The sequence below is a fragment of the Cryptomeria japonica genome, chromosome 4 (genome assembly GCF_030272615.1).
Source record: "Cryptomeria japonica chromosome 4, Sugi_1.0, whole genome shotgun sequence".
Classification (NCBI taxonomy): Eukaryota; Viridiplantae; Streptophyta; class Pinopsida; order Cupressales; family Cupressaceae; genus Cryptomeria; species Cryptomeria japonica.
The window spans coordinates 114,188,793-114,201,461 of NC_081408.1; the positions used below are offsets into that span (position 1 = coordinate 114,188,793).

The 12,669-nt window shown below is 35.1% G+C and overlaps 1 protein-coding gene across 2 annotated transcripts in view; it reads right to left on the reverse strand.

The window, feature by feature from the left end:
- Positions 1 to 3,746: 3,746 nt before the first annotated feature.
- Positions 3,747 to 12,669, reverse strand: part of LOC131046160 (vesicle transport protein GOT1) — an 87,499-nt gene continuing 78,576 nt past the window's right edge. Inside the window, exons 6-9 of one of the 2 annotated variants that reach the window (XM_057979831.2) lie at positions 4,549 to 4,646; positions 4,309 to 4,390; positions 4,114 to 4,177; positions 3,747 to 3,897 (exon numbers count right to left, since the gene is read on the reverse strand). In XM_057979831.2, the coding sequence (XP_057835814.1) occupies positions 4,142 to 4,177; positions 4,309 to 4,390; positions 4,549 to 4,646 (216 nt within the window). In that variant the 3' untranslated portion in view covers positions 3,747 to 3,897; positions 4,114 to 4,141. Of the gene's footprint in view, positions 4,178 to 4,308; positions 4,391 to 4,548; positions 4,647 to 12,669 lie in introns of both variants that reach the window. The other variant, XM_059219598.1, reaches the window with a different exon arrangement.

Sequence of the window (12,669 nt, forward strand, 5' to 3'; positions counted from 1 at the left end):
GTTTAATAGCACAAGTCATTTGGAAAGTGCATGGACCCAATCAAGCAACGGGCAATTCAAGAATACAAACAGCAACAACTTAATAACACAAAACATAATTGGTGGAGAAATGGGAGATTTACTTTGAAGAGTGTAGACACAATCAACCAGCAATTCAAGAATATGAACAGCAACAACTTGATAACACAACATAATTGGTGGAGAAATGGGAGATTTACTTTGAAGAGTGTGTAGACCCAATCAACAGGCAATTCATGACTATGAACAGCAACAACTTTATAACACAATACATAATTGGTGGAGAAATGGGAGATTTACTTTGAAGAGTGTGTAGATCCAATGAACAGGGAATTCAAGAATCTTGAATATGTATAGTAACAACTTGATAACACAAAACATAAATTGGTGGAGAAAAGGGAGATTTACTTACTGCAGATGCCACAAAACTACCAATACTCTCTAAGCTACAGCAACCACCAAAAAGCAAAAGATGAAGTTTGATGCCTTGGAGAACAAATTTCACAAAGGTCTACTTCCTATGACCCTAAAACGCATCTCAAGTATATTGTACATCAATTATTAGAACATCTTACCTAGCTAAATGAGATTGAGTGCAATTGTGTATAATTTTAAAATTTTGAATCAGATTATAACATTTTAAAGAAAATTTTAGTTAGCAAATCAAAAACTGAATATCTCAAGACATGGTTTCAAGTCTGGGGATAATATTGGCAAGATCAAGAATTGATCAGGCTGACAACACACTAGGCACCTGATTCAATCTCCTATTAGGTTGAAACCCTGCAGAGGTAGCCTGGCAGAGACTTGAGGTGAAATCCGAGAAGAGCACCGCAAGTTACTCTACGCATGAAAATCTCACACTAGGCAAACAGAAGGGAAAAACCATAACCGATATCACACATGCACAAAAACAAGGACAAAACAGAGATGTGGCTACAAAGAAAGATGTGTGACACCTGCAGAAGAGCGAATGTATATGAGACACATAATAGAGAAACTGTCCTACCTCACGTAAAACAATATACAAATTTAAATATGTTGCATATGAGATATAGTATAATAGAAGATACTGTAGGATGATGAAGAGACAAGATATATCTGAACGTAATTTTCTCAAGTATATGAGTACATTGTATAAAAATGCTATATATGAGATTGGACAGAACATCTATTGTCCTACATTATGGTGTCTATTAGTATGTGAATGTGTAATTTTCTTTTGATTTAGTCTGTTATTTGCATAGATAACGTCTTCTTCCCTAATGCATCACACCAAAATACAAATTAAACATAATACAAACCGATCATCAGCAACTGTTGAATTGTCACAGACCAGCTACTACTTAGGACCTCCAAATGCTGCTAAGTGCTCTTCAATTGAGCTATGCATTCCTCTATGATTCCCTACTAAAATATAATGGACAGGCTAGAACTCAAATATAGGACCTTACCCATTGCTGGGGTGTTTTACCACTGAACTACATGTTCCTGTTTATGGTCTGCAGATACAGTTCCAAAAGTGCAATAAGAAAGAACAATCCTCCACAAGTAACTTTATCTTGATCACTGATAACATTTATAGCCTAATAAAGACCCACAACACCATCACATGGCGTGTGCTTTACATAATCTTGTGTCGGGTTGAAAGAATCTCAAAATTTAACCTGGTTAATAAAAGTGTGAAAAACTTGTAGAACAAACTTTTCTTGAATTAGGACTGTTAAACATACAGGGAAGTGTTCTTCATCTGGAATACTACTATAACTTGTCATGGATAATGTATTTTAAATATAATCTACAGAAAATATGGAGATAATACCCATGCAAAAAAAAGAAAAAAAAGAGGATAAAAATAACTTTGCTGCATTGCAGCAACATCTACATGGTCGTTAGTTTTACAGAATATAACAAGCCTCAGTTAGCTGCAGGATCAATTAAAGAGAGGCAGTGCATGGCCTAAAATGCCTCACAATTTCTAGTACATTATTTTCTTAAAATTAAAAATTCCTGCTTTTGTAAATGAAAATTACCTTCTTCTGAGATGGCCATTTTGCTTCTTTAATGCTTGTTAACAGATTCTTCATGATCTGATTTTTTTTTTTCAGTATACCATCAAGGTTAATGGCCCAAACACGAATTTACTAAACCATTAATTTGTCAAATCTCATCTTTATGCAGTAAGGAAAGCAGTTTAGAAACATTTGACTTGGCAATGAGCATAAAAATGTATGTATATCATCAGCCAATTTGAGCCTCAATGGAAATTTAAATGCATAACACATGTTACTGATTTGGATTTGAGTTTGAAAGTTGACCGAAAAAAAAAACTGTGCTTGGTGATTTCTTAAGTAAATTAAAAACCAGGGGAAGTATTATTTAAAGTTCCGTGACCAGGAATATGGGCATACCCATAACATGGTTAACACCAGATGCAGTAGGACTATCAGGGAGTTGTGCTATTTTCTATTTTTTAGCACTTTAAATTTTCCTTTTTCTTCCATGAATATCATAAATCTCCTACCTGCACCTCCGCTGTTTTTTATTTATCTTTTTTCTATGACAGATAGGTGCTGAGTAATAGAACTTGTGGATCCCCATATCAGTAACAGAACAATACCGGCAAAGTGGGCATCTAGGGCAGAACCTGATAACATAGTGATTACACTATATTCCTGCCATGGCAGAGACTATAACCTTTATCAACATAAGTAATAATTTCAAAGCCTATAGAACAATATATCATCACAACTAGGGTGTTAAATCATTTAATTACAAAAAATATGTGTCCTGAAAGAGCAAATATCAATTTCATTTGAACACAATCCTTTTGACTCTGTGTAAATAAATCATTCATAGGGCAAAGAAAAGTGGATGTATGTACAATTCCATCCAAGAATATCAGTAATGGAGGAATTTGTTGGCAAAACTACTAGTTTCAAAGCTGAGTACACTGCCAACCTTATGCAGTAGGAATATCAGCAACTTGTGATGTTTTCTATTTTCTAGCGCTTCAAATTTTAATGTCCTACCTGGACTTCCACTATTTTTTCTATGACAGATAGGTGCCGAGTAACAGAACTTGTGAATCCCTCAGACAGTACCAGCAAAGTGGGCATCTAGGGCAGAACCTGATAACATAGTGATTACACTATATTCCTGCCATGGTAGGCACTAATAACCTTGCATCAACATAATTAATAATTTCAAATGCTATAGAACAATATATCATCACAACTAGGGTGTTAAATCATTTAATTACAAAAAATGTGTCCTGAAAGAGCAAATATCTATTTCATTTGAACACCATCCTATTGACTCAGTGTAAATAAATCATTCGTAGGACAAAGAAAAGTGGATATATGTACAATTCCATCTAAGTATATCAGCAATGGAGGCATTTGTTGGCAAAAATATTAGTTTCAAAGCTGAGAACACTGCCAACTTACACACCTATTGCCAACTGAATCTGCCTCTTAGGCCATATCAACAATACAACTGAATCTACATCAGAGCTAAACTGACATTCATCTGGCTGTGATGTGATCCCTAAAAGCATTGACTTTCAGATAGGAGACTATTGCTCAATGCAAGATATTGCAATGATCATCATTATATCAACCTTTTTTATGCAATTTAGAAGCAGCACAGTTACTTGATATTAAAAACAATGGTATGTCTCGTTCTAAGACATTGAGAACTCACATGAGGCTGTGCAGTCCATAAGATTACAAAATTTCGAACTGATTTAAATTCGTTTTATAGAATTGTCAGTATGTGAAACAATGATTACAGTACAACTCAGATGAATCAGTCACACTGTTGATATGATCAATTCCACGGGAACATTTAACCAAGTTCTTAGAAATCAATTTCCTCCTGCACAAAGACCATATAATACAATATAAACTTGTATAAAACTTCCAGAATTCTGAACCATGAAATATTTACTCAACTGCACATTTTGATTCCAGAAGGAACTTGGAGAAGAAATCTAAAAATTAATATTTTTAATCAGTCAGATAAAGATAATGAAGCAACTATCCCTGATCCTTACAGAACCATGTGTAATTCTTTAGTGTCTTTTCTCCTTACCAAACCACACATGATTCAACATATCAAGTTACACTGGCACCCTTCTCTGCCTTGAGCCAAATAGCTATAGAAAAATTACAACTCTTGATTAGTACCTTTAAATAGAACCCCCCAAAACACTTAGTATTGACAGTGAATTTAGGGATTAAAAGTTTTCCAGAAGTGGCTCTAGAACTTTAAGTAAATGTTACTTACCGATTTAATGAATGGTAGTTGGAATACCCAACCGAGTAAAGGAATCCTGTTCAAGAATACCACAAAAGTAGGCCAGAAACCACTGCCAAGACCAAAACAGTAGCCAAAAGAATAATACATTAAAATGTTAGATAAAAACGTTTTCCTCTAGAAATAGTCCATATTTGAGTGGTCAACAGAGTGGAATACAGAGGATTTGAATGAAATAATGAAAAGGTAGAAAGCAACAAAAGGATCAACCTGAAGAGAAAAATAAAGCCATAGATTTCCAATATCATCCCAATGACAGGCCATCCAATGAGAACAAAGAAAAATCCAATCACAAAAGCAATGGATCCCTGCAGACAGCAAGAAAAAATTTACTTCATAGAGAAGTACACTGATTTCAACACTTTTAAGATATAAAGTTAATCTTCTGTACAAAATATAAAATACGCTCTATTCTTCTGGTTAATCTTCAGTATAAAAATGATTGTTTAGTTTTGCAATATTAAATTCACAAATCAAAAGCATATCAATATCAAGTTAATCTTCATGATGTAGTCGGCAAGTGATAAAATATAATAAAATTGTTGTGAAATATGGATCGAAGAATAATGACAGCGATTCTGGAAGACTGATTGCCGTGAGTTATTGATCGTCTCCATCATTGAATCCAGTTTAAATACAAGAGGAAAGGTTGCCTACGTAGGGACATGTCCATACGTGGCAGTTGCCACGTATGGACATGTCCCTACGGAGGCAACCGTTCATAACAATTAGTTTGTTTATGTTTAATTTCCAAACTGTATGCTCTGTTAATATATCACTCTCCAGATAATAACCGATTTACCATCAGTTAGATTCACGAGGGCTATATCTTAACACTCCCTCTTAGCAGGAGTGGATCTAAGTAATTTTCTTGGGAGCATATTCTGTCATGACTTCCGACACAATTCGGGACAACATTTAATATAGTCTTGTCATGACAATAAACTCAATATCATGATATCCGGCTTAGTCCAGGACAATCACTTAAGAAGTCAATCATGAGATGATCACATACTTTAGGATCAAGATATCCGGCACAGTCCGGGACAACAACTTAATGTAACCTTGAAATAGTAACCTTAAACATAAGAAGATCGAGAAGATCGTCATCTTCTTGAACACAGTTAGAATATTGCAATATACATTTTATTTATTTATTCATGAACAAATTACACATGGTAGGAATTTCATCCTAATAATCTCAATTATAATCTAGTCATACCGAGTTTACTTCTGAAGTATTCTATCTTCAATCTTGCAAGTGGCTTGGTGAAGATATCAGCATTTTGTTCTTCAGTACTGATGTACACTAGTTTTATGACGTTTCGATCTACCATATCTCTTATGTAGTGATAAGGGATCTCAATATGTTTGGATCGATTGTGAAAAACTGGATTTACTGAGAGCTTGATACAGCTTTGATTATCACAGTGAATTATTGTTGAATTCAAAGTTTTTCCAAATAATCCAAATAATAACTTTCTTAGCCATACCGCTTCACGAGCTCCCATGGAGGCTGCCATATATTCTGCTTCGGTGGAGCTTTGTGCAACTGCTGATTGTTTTCTGCTGAACCAAGATATCATAGCAGAACCAAGACTGAAGCAACACCCTGTAGTACTTTTCCAGTCAGTGGTACTTCCTGCCCAATCAAAATCAAAATATCCTTCAAGTTGAATCTCAACATTTTCATACTTTAAGCCAAGTCCGATTGTGCCTCGTAAATATCTTAGAATGTGTTTAGCAGCCATTATATTATCTTCTTAGGTTCACAGATGAAGTAGCTTAATACATTTGTAGCATAGCAGATATCAGGACGAGGATTTACCAAATACATGAGTGAACCGACGATTTGTCTGTAGAGTGTGGGATCTGTAGGTTCTGAATCTTCTGCCTCAATTTTCAGCTTATGCAAATTAGTTTCCATTGGTGTAGCTAATGGCTTACACTCCATCATCCCAAATCTAGTTAGAATATCTGTGGTGTACTTTCCTTGATTTAGGAAGATGTAGTTTTTCTTCTGCCATACTTCTAATCCCAGAAAATAATGTAGAAGCCCTAGATCCTTCATATCGAATTCTGCTGCCAGATCTTGCTTACATTTCTCAATGAGATTATCCTCTCCTATTATCAAAAGATCATCCACGTAAAGGACCAATATAATCATATTGCCATTTGAAGCCTTGAAGTAGATGTTGGGATCTGCTAGGTTCTTGGAGTACCCTAGTTTGGAGAGATAGTTGTCTATCCTTGCATACCAGGCCCTAGGTGCTTGTTTTAACCCATAGAGAGCTTTCTTTAGTTTACAAACATAGCAATTTTTATCACGTATGGTGAATCCTTCTGGTTGTTCTATATATACTTCTTCTTCAATTGAACCATTTAGGAAGGCAGTCTTTACGTCCATTTGGTGAATTTTCCATCCTTTGGATGATGCAATTGCAATGATTGTTCTTACCTGGTTACAAAGCGAGCTTTATGTTTTTCAATGTTGCCATCAGATGCATATTTGATCTTGAATAACCACTTGGATGAGACAACTGATTTGTCATTTGGTCTAGGCACTATATCCCAAACATCATTCTTTAGTATAGATTGATATTCTTCAACCATAGCATCTTTCCAAGCCTGTTTTGATAAGGCTTCTCTGACATTTGTTGGTTCAGAATTTGTGAGTTTAGTTAGAAGTGCAGCATAACATTTTAAAGTTCTTGTTCTCTTATTTTCTTTGGAAATTTCATTTGGTTCTACATTATTCTCTTCAATCATTTTCCTTGCCCATAGAGGTCTTTTCTTGTTATTGAGTTTTTCAATATTTTCATCAACAAGAGGTTCAGAAGCTCTTATGATGTCCTCCCTCTCAGTGTCTAAAGGTTTGGAATTTTCTATGATATTCTCCCTCTCAATCTCAGTTATGCGATCTTCTTCTTCTTTAGTAATGTTATCATCCTCAGGTTCTTTGAGTGTAGTGTTTTCTTCAAACTTTACATCTCTACTTATCTCAACAGATTTTTTCCCTGGAATGTAAATGCGATATCCTTTAGTATTTTCACTATAGCCAATGAAGATACCTCTTTTTCTGGATGGTTCTAGTTTTGTCCTCTTTTCTTTAGGAACATGTATATATACGGGACAGCCAAATATCCTTAAATGACTTAAGTCTGGTTTGTTCCCTGTAAAAGCTTCTTCAGGAGTTATGTTTTCTAGAACTGAGTGCGGACATCTATTTTGAATGTAGACTGTTGTATTTGAAGCTTCTGCCCAGAATGAAATGTGTAAGTTTTGGTCATGCATCATGGCTTTTGCTGCTTCAATTATGGTTTTGTTCTTTCTTTCTGCTACTCCATTCTGTTGTGGATTATATGGTACAGTATACTCCCTCTTAATCCCAATAGAATTACAAAAGTCTTTGAAGTTGTCAGATGTATATTCTCCCCCATTGTCAGATCTTAACACCTTAATTTTCTTCCCTAACTGGTTTTCTACTAGTGCCTTGAATTCTTTGAACTTAGATAGTACTTCATTTGAGTCTTTGCACTTTAGAAAATATATCCATGGTTTTCGAGAGTAGTCGTCAACAAAGATTATGTAGTATAAGGATCCAGTTAGGGATGGTGTTGACATGGGACAGCATAGGTCTGAGTGAATTAGTTCTAAAATAACTTTTGATTTGTGCTCACTTGAGGGAAAAGAAACTTTCACATTCTTTTCCAAGGCACATCCTTCGCAAATGCCTGTGTGCTCAGATTTTAGTTGGGGCAGTCCTGAAGTAATCTTCTTTATGTTGGATAGAGCACTATATCTTAGGTGTCCTAATCTTTTGTGCCATAATTCATTATTATTTGAAACTTCAAGATTTAGTGCTTCCTTTTGATCACTGCATAGTTTGTATAGGCTACCATCTCTTGAACCTATTGTTATGGCATTTTTGATATTTGTATTTTTAGGCCAGAGTAGAACTTTATCTTCATTGAAGGTAACCCGATATCCTTGATCAGCTAGGCCTGAGATTGAGACTAGATTTCTTTTTATTCCAGGTACAAACAGAACATCCTTTAATTGTAGAGATACTCCATTTCTTAGTTTGATAGTATAGGTCCCAATTCCTTTCACAGGATATGTGGAGTTATCTCCAATAGTAACCTCTTCACTTGAGTGCCCGTTAAGTGTTTCGAACTGATTTCTAAATCTAGTTATATGCCTTGATGCTCCACTGTCTACGATCCAAGTGTTTTTATTTGTATTTATTTCGCTTGATAGGGCTAAGAAGAAAAGTGAGTTTTCTCTTTTGACTTCGGCTAGAGTAGCTTGTGTTTTCTTCCTTTCTGGACAATTCCTGTGTGTGTGCCCATATTTGTTGCATTTGTAACACTGAATTTTAGACATATCTCTTTTCTGATGGTTTTTATTTCCTCTCTTCCGTTTGGAGAACTTTTTATTTTTGTTGAAGGTATTTGTATTAAGTGCTTGGATTTCTCCTTCTTTATTTGTCCCTAATCCTCTTGAGATTAGTCGAGATTCCTCTTGAATGCACTCATTCTTAAGTTGTTCAAATTTGGGTAAGGGGGGTGTTCTGCTAATACATTGAATGTAGGATTCCCATGAAATTGGTAATCCTCTTAGGGCTATGAGAGAGATTTCTTGATCATCTACCTCATTTCCAATAGTTTGTAATTGGTCTTTTACTTCAGATATCCTTGAAAAGTATGTAGATATTGTATCATCTTTATTCATCTTTATGTTTAAAAGTTGTTGTTTCAAGGTTAACATTCTGCTCGCATTGTTAACTTCATATGTATTTTTAATGGTTTTAAATACTTCATATGCTTTAGGCAGTCTGGCTATATATGGAAGAATATGATCTTTGACTAAGTCAATAATTATTTTCTTTGCTTTATTATTACGCCTTTTCCAGGTAGATTTCTCTGGTTCATCATTTGGCATGTCTAGATTTTCTTCTATGTAAGACTCTAATTCTAGTTCTTCAAGAATGGCAATGATTCGTATCTTCCAGGAAACGAAGTTGTAGGCTCCTTCGAGTCTATCTTCCACTCTCATATTACTTGACATTTTGAATATTTTCTTACTCGGATATATCCTCTACGTATATAGCCTCTGCGTTGATTTGTTATTTACTTCCGATAAATGCTTATGAGTAATATGGCTGTCTAATTTATTCTCTTAATATGCTGGCTCTGATACCATGTTGTGAAATATGGATCGAAGAATAATGACAGCGATTCTGGAAGACTGATTGCCGTGAGTTATTGATCGTCTCCATCATTGAATCCGGTTTAAATACAAGAGGAAAGGTTGCCTACGTAGGGACATGTCCATACGTGGCAACTGCCACGTATGGACATGTCCCTACGGAGGCAACCGTTCATAACAATTAGTTTGTTTATGTTTAATTTCCAAATTGTATGCTCTGTTAATATATCACTCTCCAGATAATAACCGATTTACCATCAGTTAGATTCACGAGGGCTATATCTTAACAAAAATGAATGTAATTAAGTTTTCGTTCCCAGCAATTGTTGGTTAATTGGCAGTTACTGATGGTCGGAGTTCTCAACCAACATCAGCCTGCCTATATATATCATATTGTACATATAGTCGGGGACCGCTCATATGATATTCTGTACACATTGCATATTTGATAAATGAGAATAAAGCAATATCTTTCTGAATATGTTTACAATTAATATGTTATTATGTTCTGTAATTCTATTAATTTTGTTTACTCTATAAATCTGTCAAGTAGAATACCCGAGTAAACATTTGGGCATTGTTGTCACAAAATTTTGCACCCTTGCTAAGCTATCAACTCAGCAACCTCGTGAAACATGGAAACAACCCCAAAGTGTGGGACTTTGGGCAAGGGGTTGAATCTCCGAAGAAAGTTGGCTTCCTTCTCAATCCAAGTGCAGGTGCTGAACCAACTCAACACTCAAATTTCTACTTCTATACCTATTCTAACAGCTTGCAAAGGAAAAGGGAATAAGGAAATGCTAGAATGAAAGGAGGTGATGCACCAGGATAAGAGATGTTTCTCTCCCCACCCCGAGATGATACAAAGAATCAATTGAAATACCCTGGAGATGCACAAAGTTCATTTGCATGAATGTAATGTCCCCCTTTTGGGATGATATGGTTTATGATTGGATTAGCATATTATTGGCCCTCGTAGGCCAAGACTGACGGTGAGAGGGTCCCAATTGGCAATGCAGGAGGCTTATTCCCATTTTGGAGATCAAAAGTGTTCAGGATTGCTCTTCGTTTGGTTCAATTTGGCATACTTACTATTTATAGTAAGTGAATATTTCAGGAAAGTCAGGATTACTAATTATAGTAGGGCACCTGAACATGCTATAATTGCAATGCACAGTTGGTCCGATTAGATAATGAGGCATTTACTATTTATAGTAAACCAGTGGTTGTTAGAGAGGGACCCTTACTATTTTAAGTAAGGCAGTTGGATGTGTATTGCGAACAATGGTTGACTCCCAGGTTCAGACGAGATAGAGAGATAATGAGTAATTAATGAGATATTAAAATTATAAGGGCATTTAATGTTATTATTTGCTAATGATTATATTATAAAGTTATTATTTAACTTTATAAAATGTCATTAAAAGTGGGGCCATTATAGCATTAAATGACTTTATGATATGATGACATAAGGTGGGGGTTAAAATGTATTTAAGTCATTTTCATAAAGTGACTTTATAAATTAACAATATAAATCCACTTTAATTCATTAAGCTCTCCTGTTTGTTCGAGAAGCTACTTCATAAGGAGGAATTAAAAGTAAAGAATGTTTTATCCCACATTGCTAAAAGTATAAGCATTCACCGACTTGGGAAGCTATATAAGCAAGGCTATCCTTTCATTTGAGGCATGTTATGAGAATTAGATATTGAAACTATTTCTCCATTGTTGCTAGAAATCAGTGACTGGATATTCTAAGGACGAAAACCCTTGGAATTAGTGAAGGCTGGACGGAAACCCATTCCTTCAAGATTGGTGGATTCAAACAGAGTTCACATCTGGATTTAATGGTGGATTTTGGAAAAGAATAAGCAGACCAAGAACTTACTCCTGCAGTCAGGGAAATTACCTATTGCTGATAGGAGTTCAAGGTATAAAATCAGAACTGGACGTCCATTTGACAGGGTTTGTCTCTTTGCTGGTTGTGAGCATTAGAGAGCATTAGACATGGGCAGAAATCAGAGAATATAATCGAATCTGTACAGTTGCATTCACTTCATCAACCGTCTACCATCTATGCATTCATTTGATGAAACCTTTGCTGGGTGCAAATCATTTGACTGGACTAATCATTTAGAAGTTGCTGTGTTGAAGTTTTGAAAAAAATCTGGAAACTATTAGAATAATATTCTTTATTATTGATTAATGATCAAATATGTAATATTATGTAAATATTTAGTTGGTTTTAGTTTATTTCTATTTACGATTGTTTCTTTTTAGAAACATCGTTGTTGTAATTCTATTTAATGATTGATTGATCATTTTGTTAATATAACTAATTTTTTTACCAATTACTTCTCAGTAATAGAAACTTACGAAGTCTGAAACTTGTTGAAATTGTTACAAATCTGCACTTATATGGTAGACTGAATAATCTGGTTACTTAAGCTGAGTCTGAAAAGAAGACTGCTATATGTTTGATGAAATGCCTCAATTAAGGATAAAGTTCTGAAAGTAGTTTTCCATGCCAATTGTTTGTCATAATGCCTCTTGCTGTAGATGATCTTATTGCATAATTAGATTGCATTGAAAATGTTAGACTAAATGACTAGCAGTTGTAGGTGCTTTTTCAGTCAATATACTCTTTGAGTAGTCTCTTAGAGTGCATGCCAAATGTTCGTAGAAATGTCTATCAGCTGTAGATGCATATTTCATGCAATTTCAGTCACTCATTGTCATTGAAAGCATAGTTTAAAAACTCGTGGACTCGCCACAGACTCGCAAGTCTAGTGGCGCCACGAGTCGACTCGCCATGGACTCGCGAGTCTAGTCCTGGTGAGTCATTTTGAAAGACTCGCGAGTCTTTCTAATTGACTCGCGCGAGTCTTTTGACTAGACTCATGCAACCCAAAAAACATGTCAAAAAATTACCTAAATCTCTTTTTTTCAGGTTAGTCTCATTCTCTTCATCAGAATATATACATGAAATATAACATTTAAGTATAAGAAGGAAAAAGGCATATTGAAATTTTAAGTTATATTTCATGTATGTATTGGCAGGATGTTTGAGAGTGGTTTCAGATCTCTAGGAATTATAATGCAAATTCTAGGTTTTAGAAG